Genomic DNA, 20,006 nt, shown 5'->3' on the forward strand with positions numbered 1-20,006 from the left:
GGGTTTCGCTTCCGGCAACTCTCTTTGTCGTCTCAGCGGCTTCTGGTTTTCGATTTCCCCCCGATCCAGACTTCCTGGCTGTCGACAAACGTTCCCCAAACACTTTAATTACATTTGTAACGGTTGATTTGGCAACTTTTAGCGATTTTGCCAGCTTTGCGTGCGAGTAGCTCGGATTTTCGCGATGCGCGAGCAAAATTTTGATACGCTGCTCTTCTTGCTTGGACGGCATTTTGACAACTGAAGAGTGAATTCCAAAATCAAAACAGGAGCAACATTCTACACACACACCTTCAAAATGAGGGGTGTTCAGGTTTTTTAAATGCAAAATTGAAAGAAATACGTCAAGTTTATATTGACCAAATTTTGACCTATCACCCTTTAGATAAAGATCAAAAATAAAATATTTATTGTCTTTTTTTGCTGGGAGCTATAAATTGCCATCATTTTGGCCATATATTTTCTACCAAAATGGTTATTATTTTTATTAAAATTAAGAGATTTCAATTAAGATTTCAATTGCCAACATTTTGGTTTTCTATAGATAAATGTAGAGTTCTCACAACGATTTCCCCACACAATCGTTGATTTCCAATCACTGTGCCCCCCTTCTCTCCTCGGTGGATATTTATGACCTTGGCCTGAGTTTTTTTCTTTTTAACAGCCTCCCCATTGTTTCGCATTAGGAAAGGGTTGTCGTACAAGTTCTAAATAAGAAAACAAACAAAAACAAACTGGTCTTCATTGATAACAAAGGCTTATCACTTCGAAAAAAAAAACAACAACGCATTATGTTTTCAACTCTCTTACCCAAGCAATGGTAGCTCTTAATTTGCTTATCAAGAAAGGCTTAACAGAAATTCTCTTTGCTTCAAACACTGAACACTGAATTATGAAGAGAAATCGAGAGATAACCCTTGGCCCATATGGCCGTATGGAGGCTGTGAGCATAATGGAGGAAAAAAGAAACTACTCAAAAATGCATTACAAGATCAGTTGGAAATTTAAATTCAAATCGACTGGTGTGAGATTTTAAATGAAGTCGAGAATTCTGTGAATAAATTTAAAGAATGCCTGGAAATTTGTGCATATTTATGGTGGCATTCTTGGCATTTTTGGCCATAGTATCAGCGGCGAGCAGTAGCTCCAATGATTTTCAAACACCCTATGCTGAGAAGATTTTACGCTACGCCAAAGCGGCAGAGATCCATAATTTAATGGATGAGACCATAGATCCATGTGAAGATTTCTACACTTTTGCCTGTGGCCATTGGAATCGTATCAATCCGGCCAATTCTTTTGAGAAAATGTCTACGGGATTTTTTGAGACGGTACAACAGGCATTCAATCGAAAAGTTGGTATAGTTTTGGCCCAAGACGATGAATCCGATACGACTATGGATCGTAAAGTGAAGAATTTCTATGAATCTTGCATGAATTTGGGAGCAGTGAAAAGTTTTTATAAATCCAAGTTACGTGATATAGTCGAAGAATTCGGGCAAATGCCAGCATTGGAGGGAGAGAAATGGAAAGAGAATGAATTCGATTGGCTGCAAACGGTGGCGGAGATAGCTTACAAATACTCCATTAGCATTATCATAGGCTATGACATAATGTCCGATTTTGCCAATAATTCGGTGAATCGAGTGTATATAGGTCATCCGGATTTACCTTTGGAATCGAAATCCATGTATTTGGATGAAGCAAATGCCATATACAGAGCCCATTATCAGCATAATATAGCCTTGAATTTGAAAGATTTTTTGGGTTTAAAAAAAGACGCAGCCCAGAAGGTGGCCCGCGAAATTGTGGAATTTGAAATTGGTTTGGCCGAAGGTACAGTGGATGATAAAGCAGGCCTGCAATTGGATGAAATGGCCGTACTGACTAAGGTCGATGATATGCAAGAAAAATATGCTCCCATTTTGGATATTAAGCGTTTGCTGAATATATCCTTGGGTTCAGTGCCTCAGGATGATGTTTATGAAATGATTGAAGGCTATCAAGAGAATCTAGTCGATTTGATTGGTGAAACTCCCAAAAGGATAGTGGCCAATTATATTTTCTATACTCTATTGGAGAATTTCTTTTTGAAACTCTCGAAAAAGAAACATGAATTGAAAGTGAAATGCATTGATAACACCAAGAAATATTTTGCCAAAAATTTGGATAATATGATCTATCGTAAATACAATACCAATGATACAGAGCAGGGAGTTGAATTTATGTGGCATGAAATTCAGACAACATTTGAAAGTGTTTTACGATCGGAAAAACTTAATTGGATTGGTCCGGCGGCTCGTCGTAGTGCCATAGCAAAACTGAGAGCCATGAAAATGGAAATCAATTCCTATGAGCAAGAAGATTTCGACAAAGAGTTTGGTCCTCTAATATTGGGTAAACATGATTATGTGGAAAATTTAAAATCTGTAATGAAATTAAATGCCCACAATTCTCGTAAAAAACTCCATGAACCTCCTGCTCCCCTAGATGCTGGGGAGCTACTTTCTTTTACCCCAGCCAATATTATTGTAGAGAATAAAATCAAAGTCCCTGTCTCCTTACTACAGCCCTATTATGTTTGGTCCACCACCTATCCGAATGCTGTAAAATATGGCACCCTAGGCGCATTGATATCCCATGAAGTTATTCATGGTTTCGATGATACTGGAAGAAATTTCGATCAAGATGGCAATAACAATAATTGGTGGGATGGCCAGTCTGCGAAATCGTTTATAAATCGTACCAAGTGTTTTGTCGATCAATATCAGAATTATATGTATAATGGTAAACTTTTACCCAAAATGAATTCTCAATCCGAAAATATAGCCGATAATGGTGGTGTCCGTTTGGCCTATGAGGCCTATCTACGTTGGTATGAAAATGCTATGCGATCCTATGAGAATATGGAACAGGAAACTTTACCCCGTCTCAATTATACAGGGAAACAATTATTCTTCATTAGCTATGCCCAAATTTGGTGTAATGATATCCATCCGGCTATAAGAAATTTACAAACATCTACCGATACTCATGTTCCAGGGAAATATCGTGTCATTGGTCCTCTATCGAATTTTGATGAATTTTCGAAGGAATTTAATTGCTCTGCCGAAAGTAAAATGAATCGTCCAAATCCCTGTGTGATTTATTGAAAACCAAAAAATGTATGGTACTCTTTTTTTTATTAAGTACAATGAAAACAAACAAATGTATTATGTCGTTTAAGTAAAAATATTATGAAAATTAAAAATAGAAAATTTTTTCAGTACAATGGTCAAAAAAATTTTTTTTTTATTTCTATAGAAAATTTTCTTAAAATTTTATTTCTACAAAAAATTTTCTTAAAATTTTATGTCTATAGAAAATTTTCAAAATTTAAAAATTTTATTTCTATAAAATTTTGTAAAAATTTTATTTCTATAAAAAATTTTGTCAAACTTTCATTAGAAAATTTTGTCAACATTTTATTTATATAGAAAATGACAAAATTAAATCTTATAGAAAATTTAGTCAACATTTTATTTCTATAGAAAATTTTGACAAAACTTTATTTCATAAGAAAAATTTGTCAATGTTTTATTTTTATAAACAATGTCGAAATTATTTTCTATTGAAAAATTTGTCACACATTGATTCCTGAAATTTTTATCAAAATCTTATTTCTATAGGAAATATTTTGTCAAAATTTTATTTCTATAGAGAATTTTGTTAAAATTGTATTTCTATAGAGAATTTTGTTAAAATGTTATTTCTATAAACAATTTTGTGAAAATTTTATTTCTATAAAAAATTTTGTCAAAATTTCATTTCTATAGAAAATTTTGTCAAAATTTTAATTCTATACAAATTTTATTTCTTTAGAAAATTTTGTGAAAATTTTATTTCTATAGAAAATTTTGTCAAAATTTTATTTCTTTACAAAATTTTGACATAATTTTATTTCTATAGACAATTTGGTCAAAAATTTATTCTATAGAAAATTTTCTCAAAAATTTATTCTATAGAAAATTTTCTCAAAATTTTATTTCTATAGAAAATGTTGTCAAAATTTCATTTCAATAGCAATGTTTGTCAAACTTTTATTTCTATAGAAAATCATGTCAAAATTTTACTTCTATAGAAAATTTTGACAAAATTGTATTTCTATAGAAAATCTTGTCAAAATTTTATATAGAAAATTTTATCAAAATTTTATTTCTATAGAAAATTTTGTCAAAGTTTTATTTCTATGGAAAATGTTCTCAAAATTTTATTTCTATAGAAAATTTTATCAAAAATTTTTTTCTATAGAAAATTTTGTCAAAATTTAATTCCTAAAGAAAATTGTGTCAAAATTTTATTTCTAATGAAAGTTTGGTCAAAATTTTATTTCTATAGAAAATTTTGTCAAAATTTTATTTCTATAGAAAATGTTGTCAAAATTGTATCTCTATAGAAAATTTTGTCAAAATTTTATCTCTATAGAAAATTTTGTCAAAATTTAATATCTATACAAAATTTTGCACAATTTTATTTCTATACAAAATTTTGTAAAATTTTATTCCTACTAACAATGTTGTCAAAGTTTTATTCCTGTTAACAAGTTTGTCAAAATTTTATTTCTACAGAAAATTTTGTCAAAATGTTATTTCAATAGAAAATTTTGTCAAAATTTTATTTCAGTAGGAATGTTTGTCAAACTTTTATTTCCATAGAAAACTATGTCAAAGTTTAATTTCTATAGAAAATTTTGACAAATTGTATAGGTATAGAAATTTTATCAAAATGTTATTTCTAATTTTTGTTTTTATAGAAAATTTTGTCAAAATTTTATTTTTGTCAAAAACCTAATTTCAATAGGAAAGTGTGTCAATTTTTTTTACAGAAAATTTTGTCAAAATTTTATTTCTATAAAAAAATGTTGTCAAAATTTTATTTCTATAGAAAATTTTGTCAATATTTTATTTCTAAAGAAATTTTTGTCAAAATTTTATTTCTATAGAAAATTTTCTCAAAATTTTATTTCTATAGAAAATTTTCTCAAAATTTTATTTCTATAAAAATTTTGTCAAAATTTTATTTCTATAAAAAAGTTGATCAAAATTTTATTTCTATAGAAAATTATGTCAAAATTTTATTTCTATAGAAAATTATGTCAAGTTTTTATTTCTATAGAAAATTTTGACAAAATTGTATTTCTATTGAAATTTTATCAAAATGTTATTGAAAATTTTTATTTCTATAGACAAATTTGTCAAAATTTTATTATTGTCAAAAATTTCGAAAAATTTAATTTTAATTGAAAAGTGTGTCAATTCTTTTACAGAAAATTTTGTTAAAATTTTATTTCTGTAGAAACTTTTGTCAAAATTTTATTTCTATAGAATGTTTTGTCGAGATTTTATTTCTATAGAAAATTTTGTCAAAATTTTATTTCTATAGAAAATTTTGTCAAAATTTTATTTCTACAGAAAATTTTGTCAAAATTTTATTTCAGTAGGAATGTTTGTCAAATTTTTATTTCTATAGAAAATTTTGTCAAAATTTTATCTCTATAGAAAATTTCGTCCAAGTTGTATCTCTATAGAAAATTTTGTAGAAATTTAATTTCTGTAAAAAATTTTGCACAGTTTTATTTCTATACAAAAATTTGCAAAATTTTATTTCTATTAACAATGTTTTCAAAGATTTATTCCTATCAACAAGTTTGTCAAAATTTTATTTCTACAGAAAATTTTGTCAAAATTTTATTTCAGTAGGAATGTTTGTCAAATTTTTATTTCTATAGAAAATTTTGTCAAAATTTTATTTCTATAGGAAATTGTGACAAAATTGTATTGGTATAGAAATTTTATCAAAATTTTATTTCAAATTTTTATTTCTATAGAAAATTTTGTCAAAATTTTATTTTTGTCAAAAATTTAATTTCAATAAAAAAGTGTGTCAATTCTTTTACAGAAAATTTTGTCAAAATTTTATTTCTACAAAAAAATTTTGCCAAAATATTATTTCTATAGAAAATTTTGTTAAGATTTTATTTCTAAAGAAATTTTTGTCAAAATTTTATTTCTATAGAAAATTTTCTCAAAATTTTATTTCTATAGAAAATTTTTTTTAAAAATTTTATTTCTATAAAAAATTTTGTCAAAATTTTATTTCTATAAAAATTTTGTCAAAATTTTATTTCTATAGAAATGTTTGTCAAGCTTTTATTTCTATAGAAAATTATGTCAAGTTTTTATTTCTATAGAAAATTTTGCCAAATTGTATTGCCAATTTGTATTTTGATAAAATTTCTCTATTTTATCAAAATTTTATTTAAAATTTTTATTTCTATAGACAAATTTGTCAAAATTTTATTTTTGTCAAAAATTTCGAAAAATTTAATTTCAATAGAAAAGTGTGTCAATTTTTTTACAGAAAATTTTGTTAAAATTTTATTTCTGTAGAAAATGTTGTCAAAATTTTATTTCTATAGAATGTTTTGTCGAAATTTTATTTCTATAAAAATTGTTGTCGAAATTTTATTTCTATAGAAAATGTTGTCAAAATTTCTTTCTATAGAAAATTTTGTGGAAATTTTGTTTCTATAAAAAATTATGTTAAAATTTTATTTCTGTAGAAAATTTTGTCAAAATTTATCAAAATTTCATTTCAGTAGAAATATTTGTCAAACTTTTATTTCTATAGAAAATTTATCAAAATTTTATTTCAAATTTTTATTTCTATAGACAATTTTGTCAAAATTTTATTTATGTCAAAAATTTCGAAAAATTTAATTTCAATAGAAAAGTGTGTAAATTTTTTTACAGAAAATTTTATCAAAATTTTATTTCTGTAGAAAATTTTATCAAAATTTTATTTCTATAGAAAATTTTGTCAAAATTTTATTCCTAAAGAAAATTGTGTCAAAATTTTATTTCTAAAGAAAATTTCGTAAAAATTGTATCTCCATAGAAGGGAGCCACCGTGGTGCAATGGTTAGCATGCCCGCCTTGCATACACAAGGTCGTGGGTTTGATTCCTGCTACGACCAAACACCAAAAAGTTTTTCAGCGGTGGATTATCCCACCTCAGTAATGCTGGTGACGTTTCTGAGGGTTTCAAAGCTTCTCTAAGTGGTTTCACTGCAATGTGGAACGCCGTTCGGGCTCGGCTATAAAAAGGAGGTCCCTTGTCATTGAGCTTAACATGGAATCGGGCAGCACTCAGTGATAAGTGAGAAGTTCACCAATGTGGTATCGCAATGGACTGAATAGTCTAAGTGAGCCTGATACATCGGGCTGCCACCTAACCTAACCTAACCTATCTCCATAGAAAATTTTGTAAAAATTTTATTTCTATACAAAATTTTGCAAAATTTTATTTCTATACAAAATTTTGCAAAATTTTATTTCTATAGAAATTTATGTCAAAATTTTATTTGTAGAGAGAATTTTGTCAAAATTTTATTTCTATAGAAAACTTTTTCAAAATTTTATTTCTATAGAAAATTTGAGAAGTACCTCTTTGTAGGGGAGTAAAAATTTTGTCAAAATTTATTTCTATTGAAAATTTTGTCGAAATTTTATTTCTATAAAAAATTATGTCAAATTTTATTTCTATAGAAAATTTGAGAAGTACCTCTTTGTAGGGGAGTAAAAATTTTGTCAAAATTTATTTCTATAGAAAATTATGTCAAAATTTTATTTCTATAGAAAACTTTTTCAAAATTTTATTTCTACAGAAAATTTGACAAGTACCTCTTTTTAGTGGAACAAAAATCTACCATTTTGGTAGAATTCTACCAAAGTGGCAAACGTGCTCATGACACTTTATCTTTGTACCCCTCAGCTCCAATTGCTTTTGACTTTAAGTTAGATTGAATTACTTCAAATTCATGCTTTCAATTTCCCTCCACCTTAATTCACTGCAATTTTAACTAGGGTACTATACAAATATTAGTTCATAGATAAAATTTAACTTTCATTTCCCTTTGAAGGACTTACCATGAGTTAATATGTTGATAGTTTCGTTGTGCCAATAAAACAGACTTAGAAGGCAGCCCTTGAATGTTTGTAGTGGACGGTAACCTTTGAGAACGTACGGATTAAATTGCAAATATTGGGGCATATCCTGCCACTGCAATAGTTCTGCATCGAAATCGCCATAAAACGAGAATCCCTTGCCCGATGAGGAGGCGGGCGGTGTTGCCGGAGAACCAGGAGCCACCGAAGTGCCAGGCGATGATGATGCACTCGAGGTGGCAGTCGATGTAGGAGTAGATGGTGATAGTAAGGCGGGTATAATGGCTGATGCTGGCGGTGTAATGGAGGAAGTTGTCGTTGCTGACGAAGACGAATCTGGCGATGATGGTGCCGATGATGCCGGCGAAGAGGAGGCATTTGAAGCATTTGAATTAATTGACGATGAGGTAGTAGACGAAGACATTGTCATTGCCACTGGTGGTGGTGGTGTTACTGGATCAGAAGACATTTCCTTTTTGCTGTTGTTTGACAAGGAGGAAGTGTTTTCAACTGGAAGCATTTGATTCTTTCTTGATTTTTCATGCTGCTGCTGCTGGGTCTTGTTGGAGCCATCACCTTCGACAATCAATGGTGAGGCAGCAACACTACCATCGCCATCCCTATTACCGTCATGAGCACTTGCTGGAGTATTGTCGTCCTCTTTGGGATCCTTGAAAACATTGCCGTTACGTTTTGCAATCGGCGTAGCAATCACAGATGAGGTCGTTGATGTTGAATTCGATGTGGTTTTCGATGAACATGGCTCCGGTGGTGGCAATGCAGATGAAGATGCAGATGCAGATACAGATGGCGATGGTGATGATGAAGTGGTGGTATTACCTTTATAACTCTCCCCCATGGGATCATGATAATCCAAAGAGGGCTGCATTAATTTACATTTATCTCGTTTGGAGGGTGATGCCTGGGGGGTTCCAAGGCAAGAGGATGATGGAGGAGATGGTGTTGCAGATGGTGTCAAGGACACATATTCCCCTCCAATATGAGCATTTGCATCTAAAAGATGTGTAAGACCATTTTTCGGTGCTTTCATGTCTCCATGGGTATTGGTGTTGCCATTGCTATTGTGAGCTATTGCCGATGTCGTCATGCGGTGCCTCAATACATTCGTGGCTATTGGTGGTGCTGATGATGGTGTTTCATGGCCATGGTCGGTGGTGATAGTGGTGGTGCTGCTGTTGCTATTTTGAACCAGCAAATGCTGGGTCATCGGCGTTTCATTTCCCCTTTCCGTTTGGGTGGTAGTGATGGTGGTGGTGGTGCTATTGCTGCTGCTGCCATTGCAATCGACAGCAGTTTGCATGGCTCTATCACGTCTCTTTATATATGGTTAACTTCTATAAAATCAAGGCAACAGATATGAGTGTCTGTGGGTGATGTCCTCGGTTAATGGTGAGTTTCTTATACTTTTCAATCCGTTAGTTGTGTTTTTTTTTCTTTGGAATTTTCGAAGTCCAAAACGAAGTTTGCAGGTGTTAATTTTTTTTACGTTTTGGTTGGGGGAAATAGGGAACTTCCTTCAAGTGTTGTTTGCCGGAAATTTCTGAAAAGGGAATAGAAACAAGTTATCAATAAATATATTATGAGTCTTTATGTGAAATAATCTGTAAACAAGAAATGCTCTGAGTTTAATAAATTCCATTTAAAATTTACCCATGCACAGTGGGAAGAAATTAAAAATTTGATTTAAAAAATTTGACTTTCGTGAAAGGGAAAATACAAATATTTTTGGGCTGAGGTGTTTACCTCATGATATGCCACATTTCGAACTCCTAAGAGATCGAGTAATATTTGGCCCCATGAAACGAACAAAAGCTCAAATGAAGTTCCGTTAAGTTTAGGGACCTGATAATAGATTCCCAGACCATCGGGGGCCTGACGCCAGCACTCTTTAAAAAATCACTTCTGTAACATATACCCAAACACATTTTGCTTCAATCATATCAATTTTCAGGATTGATCCAAACAAAATATTGTTAGTATTATATTTGGAGCCACCGTGGTGCAATGGTTAGCATACCCGCCTTGCATACACAAGATTGTGGGTTCGATTCCTACTTCGACCGAACACCAAAAAGTTTTTCAGCAGTGGATTATCCCACCTCAGTAATGCTGGTGACATTTCTGAGGGTCAAAAGGAGGTCCCCTGTCATAAAGCTTAACATGGAATCGGGCAGAGAGAAGTTCACCAACATGGTATCACAATGGACTGAATAGTCTAAGTGAGCCTGATACATCGGGCTGCCACCTAACCAAACCTAATCTTGTATTGTTCAAACATATTATGTTTCCCCTTGGGCATAACAGGTTGGCTGATAAGTCCCCGGTCTAACAAAGAAAAACACATTTTTTTGTCAAAATTCGTTTTTATTATTCAACATAGTTCCCTTCAAGAGCGATACAACGATTATAACGACCTTCCAATTTTTTGATACCATTTTGGTAGTACTCCTTCGGTTTTGCCTAAAAATAGGCCTCAGTTTCGGCGATCACCTCTTCATTGCAGCCAATTTTTTTCCCTGCGAGCATCCTTTAGAGGTCTGAGAACAAGAAGAAGTCGCTGGGGTCCAGATCTGGAGAATGCGGTGGGTAAGGAAGCAATTCATGAATTTTTGCCATCGTTCTCAATGACTTGTGGCACGGTGCGTTGTCTTGGTGGAACAACACTTTTCTCCTCTTCATATGGGGCCGTTTTGCCGCGCTTTCAACTTTCAAACGCTCCAATAACGCCATATAATAGTCACTATTGATGGGTTTTCCCTTCTCAAGATAATCGATAAAAATTATTCCAAGCGCATCCCAAAAAACAGAGGCCATTACTTTGCCAGCGGAATTTTGAGTCTTTCCACGCTTCGGAGACGGTTCACCGGTCGCTGTCCATTCAGCCGACTGTCGATTGGACTCAGGAGTGTAGTGATGGAGCCATGTTTCATCCATTGTCACATATCGACGGAAAAACTCGTGTGTTACGAGTTAACAGCTGCAAACACCGCTCAGAATCATCAACACGTTGTTGTTTTTGGTCAAATGTGAACTCGCGCGGCACCCATTTTGCACAGAGCTTCCGCATATCGAAATATAAATGAATGATATGACCAACTCGTTCCTTTGATATCTTTAAGGCCTCTGCTATATCGATTCATTTTACGGTCATTTAAAATCATTTTGTGGTTTTTTTTTGATATTTTCGTCGGTAACCACCTCTTTCGGGAGCCCACTGCGTTCACCGTCCTCCGTGCTCATTTCACCAGGCATGAATTTTGCATACCAATCAATTATTGTTGATTTCCCTGGGGCAGAGTCCGGAAACTCATTATCAAGCCAAGTTTTTGCTTCCACCGTATTTTTCCCCTTCAGAAAACAGTATTTTATCAAAACACGAAATTCCTTTTTTTCCGTTTTTTCACAATAACAAGAGTTGCTTCACAAAAGACGCTCTATCTCACAAACTAATTGACTTACAGACGTCAAATTTTGACACGAATCATTTGAAGGTTGGTACTATATAAAAATAATATGCATTTAATACTAACGACGCCATCTATGTGTCAGACCGGGGACTTATCAGCCAGCCGTTAGCTCCCATATATATGTACGCCAGAGTTGGGGGAATGTGGTAGAATGTCCATTTATATTGGACCCATTAAAAATATTGTGTTAAAAAATGTTAGTTCCAAACATATAATTTTTACACCCAAACATATGAAAAACAGACTTTTCCGTCCGTGTGAGCTCTAAATATCCCCTTCCTTGAGGATAGGACTGCGCTCACTGATACGATAGAAATACATCACTTGTGACCGCAATAAACAGCCACTATAGGTTATCGATGTATCAGGCTCACTTAGACTATTCAGTCCATTGGGATACCACATTGGTGAACTTATCTCTTATCACTGAGTGCTGCCCGATACCATGTTAAGCTCAATGACAAGGGACCTCCTTTTTATAGCCGAGTCCGAACGGCGTTCCACATTGCAGTGAAACCACTTAGAGAAGCTTTGAAACCCTCAGAAATGTCACCAGCATTACTGAGGTGGGATAATCCACCGCTAAAAAACTTTTTGGTGTTCGGTCGAAGCAGTAATCGAACCCACGACCTTGTGTATGCACGGCGGACATCCCAACAGCCAATATACTCAACTCACTATACACAAAATTTTTCTCGGATTTTAACCTTTAGTTCAAAGACATACGACTTTAACAGAGGGAAGCAAATTTCCAAGACATAAATTTTATGAAAAGAACTTGAATAGCAAAAATTATAAACTTCCCAGCAAACAATTTTGAAAGTTCTTCTTCTTCCAAAGATGTTCTTCATTTTACCTACACAGGAAGTACTTTTAGTGCAATTTTTATAACTCGTATTTTTTATACCCTCCACCATAGGATGGTGGTATATTAACTTTGTCATTCCGTTTGTAACACATCGAAATATTGCTCTAAGACCCCATAAAGTATATATATATTCTGGGACGTGGTGAAATTCTGAGTCGATCTGAGCATGTCCGTCCGTCTGTTGAAATCACGCTAACTTCCGAACGAAACAAGCTATCGACTTGAAACTTGGCACAAGTAGTTGTTATTGATGTAGGTCGGATGGTATTGCAAATGTTGGTATATGGTCTCTAACACTGATGCAAAAATTGGTCCATATCGGTCAATAAATATATATAGCCCCCATATAAACCGATCCCCCGATTTGGCTTGTTGGGCCTCACAGAGAAGCACATTTCATCCGATCCGGCTGAAATTTGGCACATGTTGTTGGTATATTGTCCTTAATATCCTTGCAAAAATTGGTCCACATCGGTCCATAATTATATAGCCCCCATATAAACCGATCCCCCGATTTGGCTTGCGAAGCCTCAAAGAGAAGCAAATTTCATCCGATACGGCTGAAATTTGGTACATGGTATAAGTATATGGTCTCTAACAACCATGCAAAAATTGGTCCATATCGGTCCATAATTATATATAGCCCCCATATAAACCGATCCCCCGATTTGGCTTGTTGAGCCTCAAAGAGAAGCACATTTCATCCGATCCGGCTGAAATTTGGTACATGGTATAAGTATATGGTCTCTAACAACCATATAAACCGATCACCAGATTTGACCTCCGGAGCCTCTTGAAAGACCAAAATTCATCTGATTCAGTTGAATAAATCCAGTCCATAAATATATATATAGCTTCATATAAACCGATCCCCAGATTTGACCTCCGGTGCTTTTGGAGAAGCATAATTCATCCGATGTGGTTGGAATTTGGTACGTGGTAGTAGTATATGATATTTAACAACTATGCCAGAAGTGGTCCATATCAGTCCATACTCATATATAACTCCCATATAAACCGATCCCGAGATTTGGTTTTGGAGCCTCTTGGAGGAGCAAATTTCATACGAGTCAGTTGAAATTTGGCACATTGTGCTAGTATATGGCCGTTAACAACCTAACTGGGTCCTTATGTGTCTATAGTTATATATAGCCCTCAGTTAAATCGATCCCCAATCACAAAAAAATGGTCCATATCAAGTTCATAATTGTATGTAGCCGCCATATTGCAATTCTGGTTCTCCACCACGTATGGACTAACTCACAATTTATAAAACGGTGTTAAGAAGTTTTAAGATACGATAATTCGATTGTGGATGACAGTCTTTCGTAGAAGTTTCTACGCAATCCATGGTGGAGGGTACATAAGATTCGGCCTGGCCGAACTTACGGCCGTATATACTTGTTAATATTTCTAATGGGTAATTTTAACTTTTTTGTTTCAAAAAGAAAAAAAAACGGATGCATTAATCATGGAAAATGTAAAAAATATTTATTGGACAAAATATCACAAAATTTTTAATTCACATCCAAAACACTGAATTCGGATCACACCTTAAAGAGTGATGCATATTCAATGCAACAGCTTTTGAAATGGTTGGCATCCGTCCTATGACAAGTCCATGTTAAATTCATCGCTTCTGCGCCAATTTCGTACCACTTTCGGACTCAATAAGAACATTTTCATTACATGTTTGTTTTCGCTTGTTTTGCTGGGTTTCTTTTAATTAAAATGTCAAAATTTTAAAGAAATTTGTGCTTAAAATTGCGTAACCTTAACATTGTGCTCAAAATTGCATAACCTCAAATTTAGGATGCATAATCTTTCATATTAGGATGCATAATCTTTCATCCTTCCTGCTTTTTCGTTTTTCGACAAACTTTACTTTTTTGCACGTATTTATGATTTAATCTCTCAATATCATTTGGCAACAGAAAATTCTGAAAATAAATACCAAAGTATAAAAATTCTTAATTGCCACCACCACCACCATGCATAATTGATTGCCTGCCTTCCAATTGTTTGTTGACTGAGTGCTTTACCAATTCAGAAAAAAAGGTCATGACATGACAAGCAGGTTGAACGATTTATTTCATTTCATTTCATTACAATTCGAATTCATTCTTACATTTGAGTGCCCTTGAAACATTCGAAATTCCTAGAATTGAATGTATGAAAGAATTATTCGTTTTTAAATGACAAATAAAACGTTTCATAAGAAAAACAAAATCGAAACAAAATCCAAATAAACGACAATTGTTTGGTGTCGGAAAACATTAAAGCCTTGTCATTATAACAAAGACAAAAAACAAAACGACAAAACGAGTCCTTTAGTTTGAGAATATATTTCTCTCTTATCATTTCTCCTCAGAGGCAGAACAAAGCAGAAAGGAAGCATATACAAGGACTGTAAGAAATTTATAAATGCAAAGCTGTGCCGACATAAATGCCATCACAGACCATAAAAACGGATAGAGAGAAAGAAGGAAGAAATGTTTTAATGTATAAAAATTAAAATTAAATTTTATATAACATTAACATTAAAATTAAACTCTAAATAAAAGCATTTTGATGGAATTGTGCATTTTTTAGGGGTGACCACGAATTTAAGTCTTTTTCTTTCTACACCCACACCTTTAAAACAAATCGCCTATGTCACATATACTTCCAAACATATTCTGGTTCAAGGATGTCTATTTTCAGAATTTGTTCAAAAAAATATTTTTTTTTGTACTATGCAAACATATTATTTTTCACCCTAAGCATATTTTTTAAGGTACAACAAATTAATTCAAACAAAATTTACTTCGATAGAAAATTTTGTCATATTTTTATTTCTATTAAATATTTTTATTTCTATAGAAAATTGTGTCAAAATATTATTCCTGTAAATACTTTGTTAAATTTTTAGTTTATTTGAAAATTTTGTTAATATTTCATTTTTTAAGGAAATTTTGTCAAAATTTAATTTCTATAGAAAATTTAGCCAACATTTTATTCTATAGAAAATTTAGCCAAAAATTTATTTCTATAGAAAATAATGTGAAAATTTTATTTCTAAGAAAAATGTTGCCACAGTTTCTATACAAAATGTCGTCGTTAATGTCGTTAATTTGTATAGAAAAATTTTTGTCGTTAATTTGTATAGAAAATTTTGACAATATTTTCTTTCTGCAGATACTTTTGTCAAAATTTTATTTCTGTAGAAAATTTTGTCAAAATTTTATTTCTAAAGAAAATTTTGTCAAAATTTTATTTCTAAAGAAAATTTTGTCAAAATTTTATTTCTAAAGAAAATTTTGTCAACATTTTAGTTCTATAGAAAATTTTGTCAAAATTTTATTTCTATAGAAAATTTTGTCAAAATTTTATTTCTGTAGAAAATTTTGTCAAAATTTTATTTCTGTAGAAAACTTTGTTAAAATTTCATTATATCAGGAAATTTTGTCAAAATTTTATTTCTATATAAAATTTCGCCAAATTTTTATTACTATAGATAATTTTGTGAAAATTTAATTTCATTAGGAAATTTATCAAACTTTCATTTCTATAGAAAATTATCGCAAAATTATATTTCTATATAAAATCATTACAAAATTTTCTTCCTATATAAAATTTTGGCATAATTTTGTATCAATTCAAAATTTTTTTAAAGTTTTTTCTATACAAAATTTTGGCAAAATTTTATTTCTATTGAAAATATTGTTAAAATTTTATTTCTATAGACAATTTTGTCAAAATTTTATTTCTATAGACAATTTTGTCAAAATTTTATTTCTATAGAAAATTTTGTCAATATTTTATTTCCATAGAAAATTTAGTCAAAATTTTATTTCTATAGAAAATGTTGTCAAAATTTTATTTCTGTAGAAAATTTTGTCAAAATTTTATTTCTATAGAAAATTTTGTGATTTTTTTATAGAAAATTTTGTCAAAATTTTATTTCTGTAGAAAATGTTGTCAAAATTTTATTTCTGAAGAAAATTTTGTCAAAATTTTATTTCTGTAGAAAACTTTGTTAAAATTTCATTTCATAAGGAAATTTTGTCAAAATTTTATTTCTATAGAAAATTTAGCTAAAGTTTTATTTCTATAGAAAATTTTGTCAAAATATCATTTCATTGGGCAATTTATCAAACTTTTATTTCTATATAAAGTTATCGCAAAATTTTATTTCTATATAAAATTATTACAAAATTTTGTCAGAACTTCATTTTTATAGAAAATTTAGCCAACATTTTATTTCTATAGAAAATGTAGCCAAAATTTTGTTTCTATAGAAAATTTTGTGAAAATTTTATTTCTATGAAAAATGGTGTCACAGTTTCTATACAAAATGTCGTCAAAATTTAATTTGTATAGAAAATTTTAACAATATTTTATTTCTGTAGATAATTTTGTCAAAATGTTATTTCTGTAGAAAACTTTGTTAAAATTTCATTTCATTAGCAAATTTTGTGAAAATTTTATTTCTATAGAAAATTTAGCTAAAGTTTTATTTCTATAGAAAGTTTTGTCAAAATTTCATTTCTTTGGCCAATTTATCAAACTTTTATTCCTATAGACATTTATCGCAAAATTGTATTTCTATATAAAATTATTTTTGCTTCCTACACCCAAAAAAAAGTGAACCCACCGTGGAAGAAAATGTAGGTTTATTTTAGAAAATTTTAAATAAAATATTTTTCTAATTGCAACATGTTACAAATAAGTTAATACTTTTTGTCAAACTGAAAAATTTTTTTTTTTTAAATAATTACTTTTTTTTTCTGTTGTTTAGGAAAATTTCATATGTTGAAAGAAAAAAATGGATTTAAAAATTGTTAAAATGTCTTTAGCTCTGTACGAAGTTCAAGACAGGCACAATTTTAATAAAATTTACTCATTTGAGAGACTTATGAACTCAATTTAAGCAAATTTCTGCCATTTTAGGAAAATATGAACTATTTTATTTTGTAGTAAAATTGTGCACTATATTTGTATACAACTTTTTTTCTTATTTTTAGTTCATGTTATTAAAGTTAGCAAAAAATTATAAAAATAAGGAACATTTACTCATATTGTGCAAAATTTAACTAAAATCAACTAATCTTCATGAACTAAAATAAAGTTCAGTTGGCATTAGAGCCCCATTTTTTCTGGGTGTATATAAAATTTTGGCATAATTTTGTATCTATAAAATTTTTTTTTAAGTTTTTTTCTATACAAAATGGCATAAAAAGTCCATAAATATTATATCGAATTACCAGTTCAATAGCTCCAAGTAAAATTAAATCCTGTAAATGATACTTTTTGGTCTCCGATCATTGTCATATAAATGACCAATATTTGCATTGATTTGATAACGGAATCTACCAATTCCAAGGATTTTGTTTGCAGTGAACCCATGCAACAGCATATCCGATATTGTGTATTTTATCCGGCCTTCATGACAAAGAAAAATTTGCAATTTAAACAAAAACTCCCTCTAGCTATTGTAGAAGAGAGGACACCACTTAAGGAATTTAGCCCTTTTCCGGAGATTTGTTTATTCTTCTTTGTGGAATTTCGTTTCCAACGGAAATTTACATAAAATAAACATTACAGGACCAGCACAAAAAAAAAACGACAACGTTTACTCTTCTTCGTTTTGAACATTGATATTTTTTTCTTATTTTTTTTTTTTAAGGATGGTCTGTTGCAGGACATGCTCGTATTAGTTGCTCGATAGCCAAACACTGGGCCAAAAGTTTGGAAGATTTTCACTGTGAGATACATACACATAACTGAACTACATATATATTTTGATAAAAATGTTATTTGTTGTCAAGGTCATTATTAATGTGTGATTTGGATATTTATTTGCTTTTATTTATGTATGTGAGTTTGTTTGAAGGTCCCTTATCCCAGCAAAAAAAGAGCTTCCAAAAAAGTAGTTTGGATCCCCAATCTGTGATTCGGAAGTAGTGCAAACTTGGATCATCTCCAATGAATTTCACATGGGCTTGTACTCCCTTTTTGGATCTTTCGCATTGCTTTAGAAGTTGTGCCCTGGAAGTTAATTTGAATGAAGAAATTAAAAACGCAAAAAAAAAAATTTTTTTAACCAATTTCATTTTTTTTTTTTCAACCACATTTTTATTACACTATTATTTTCCTATTATCTAATTTTTTACAATTTGAACAATTTTTTCGCTCCGACCAGGGGTTGAACCTTGGTTTGAGGGCACCATAACAGAACACCTTAGCACACTCGTGGCTGCCATTGAACATAAAACGTCGAAAGGTCAATTCAAATGTTTGTGATATGATCGTAATACGACACCAAAGAATAACATTATAATTGCTTCTCGAGATGTTCTTTATTAGTACGAACGAAAAAATAAGAAACGCAGGTTCACATCTCACCAGAGGCAATTTTTTTATCAAATATTTTTCTAAAAAAATATTTTTTTATGTTTTGCATCGTTTTTGTTTTTTATTTTCGACATATAGTTTTGTATATTTTTTTATTATTTTTTTTTTACTTTTTTATTAATTTTCTATTATTTTTTTTTTTAATTTTCTATTTTTTTTTTTGTGAAATTTAATTTTCCAAAACTTGCACTTAAAATTGCCTGATTGCGTACTTTCTAATACTTGTCCACAAGGATTGCATCGGAAGTAGAAAAAAATTATTGGGGGATCCCAAGATGCGCTTTAGAAGAAATGATTGTGGACTTGTCCAAAAGGACTGCATCGGGAGTGGAAAAAATCATTGGGGGATCCAACCATGCGTTTTAGAAGAAATGTTTGTGGACTTGTCCAAAAAGACTGCATCGGAAGTTGAAAAAAATCGATGTGGGATTCTGGGATGGGCTTTAAAACAAATGTTTGTGGAACAACTTCCAATTTTTTTTGCTGGGATCCTATGAAATAGTATTTTATCTGTCCTTAATACACTCACTGAAAGAAATGTTTTCTTTTCAGCTGAACGAAATTTTAGACAAGCGAAGATGTCTGTTGAGGCTAAAAAACTTTCTTTAAAAACAAATAAGACAATTTGGAGGCTTTCATTGAATTGTTTGTCGGGTTTAATTGCACTCAAAGTGAACACATTACAAATATTATAAAAGACAATTTCGTTTCGCAGGAAAGTATTTTTTTGTGGGTGTAAACATAAAATTCCGCAATTTTATTACTCCAAATAGCCTAAAACAGATACTGTTTTAGGCTATGGCTTGAAATATTTCAAAATTAATGCTGAGAACATCCAAAGAAAATTTCATTAAAATTCAGCCAACGAAAAAATGTTCATTGATATAACGAAACATTTTCATTAATACAATGAAAATATTCGTTAATAGTACGAAACGTTACGTTGATTAACAGAAAATTCGTTATAATAACGAAAAAGTTCGTTGTATTAACAAATTTGTTTCATTGGCAGACTTTTAATGACACATTTCGTTAGAGTTTTTTGAGTTTCTTTGAAAAAATTTTTTGTTACAAAATTTTTATTTTTGCAATAACAAAAAAAAAAAAAATTTTAATCCAAAAACAGAGTCCATTTTGTTTATATCAATCGCTAATCGTTTCTGATTTTAAGTCTTTAAGAAGACACATTTTATAGTTTCATAGCAAATATTTAATATAGTAAAGGGTGGTTAAAATTTCAAGGGCCGATGTTGATTTTGAATAAAACAC

The 20,006-nt window shown here is 30.9% G+C and overlaps 2 protein-coding genes across 6 annotated transcripts in view; one reads left to right on the top strand and one right to left on the bottom strand.

Annotated features, from left to right (window-relative positions):
* LOC142222505 (uncharacterized) overlaps positions 1-20,006 on the bottom strand; it is a 329,961-nt gene that overhangs the window by 162,428 nt on the left and 147,527 nt on the right. For all 5 annotated transcript variants that reach the window (XM_075292674.1, XM_075292675.1, XM_075292672.1 and 2 more), the window contains one exon: positions 7,968-9,546. In XM_075292674.1, the coding sequence (XP_075148789.1) occupies positions 7,968-9,306 (1,339 nt within the window). In that variant the 5' untranslated portion in view covers positions 9,307-9,546. The remainder of the gene's footprint in view (positions 1-7,967; positions 9,547-20,006) is intronic.
* On the top strand, positions 1,010-3,232 carry LOC142222499 (endothelin-converting enzyme homolog). The gene has a single exon (XM_075292663.1). It carries the CDS (start codon positions 1,071-1,073, stop codon positions 3,150-3,152), a length of 2,082 nt encoding a protein of 693 aa, XP_075148778.1. The 5' UTR covers positions 1,010-1,070; the 3' UTR covers positions 3,153-3,232.

Source organism: Haematobia irritans, chromosome 1 (genome assembly GCF_050003625.1).
Source record: "Haematobia irritans isolate KBUSLIRL chromosome 1, ASM5000362v1, whole genome shotgun sequence".
In the NCBI taxonomy this organism is placed as follows: Eukaryota; Metazoa; Arthropoda; class Insecta; order Diptera; family Muscidae; genus Haematobia; species Haematobia irritans.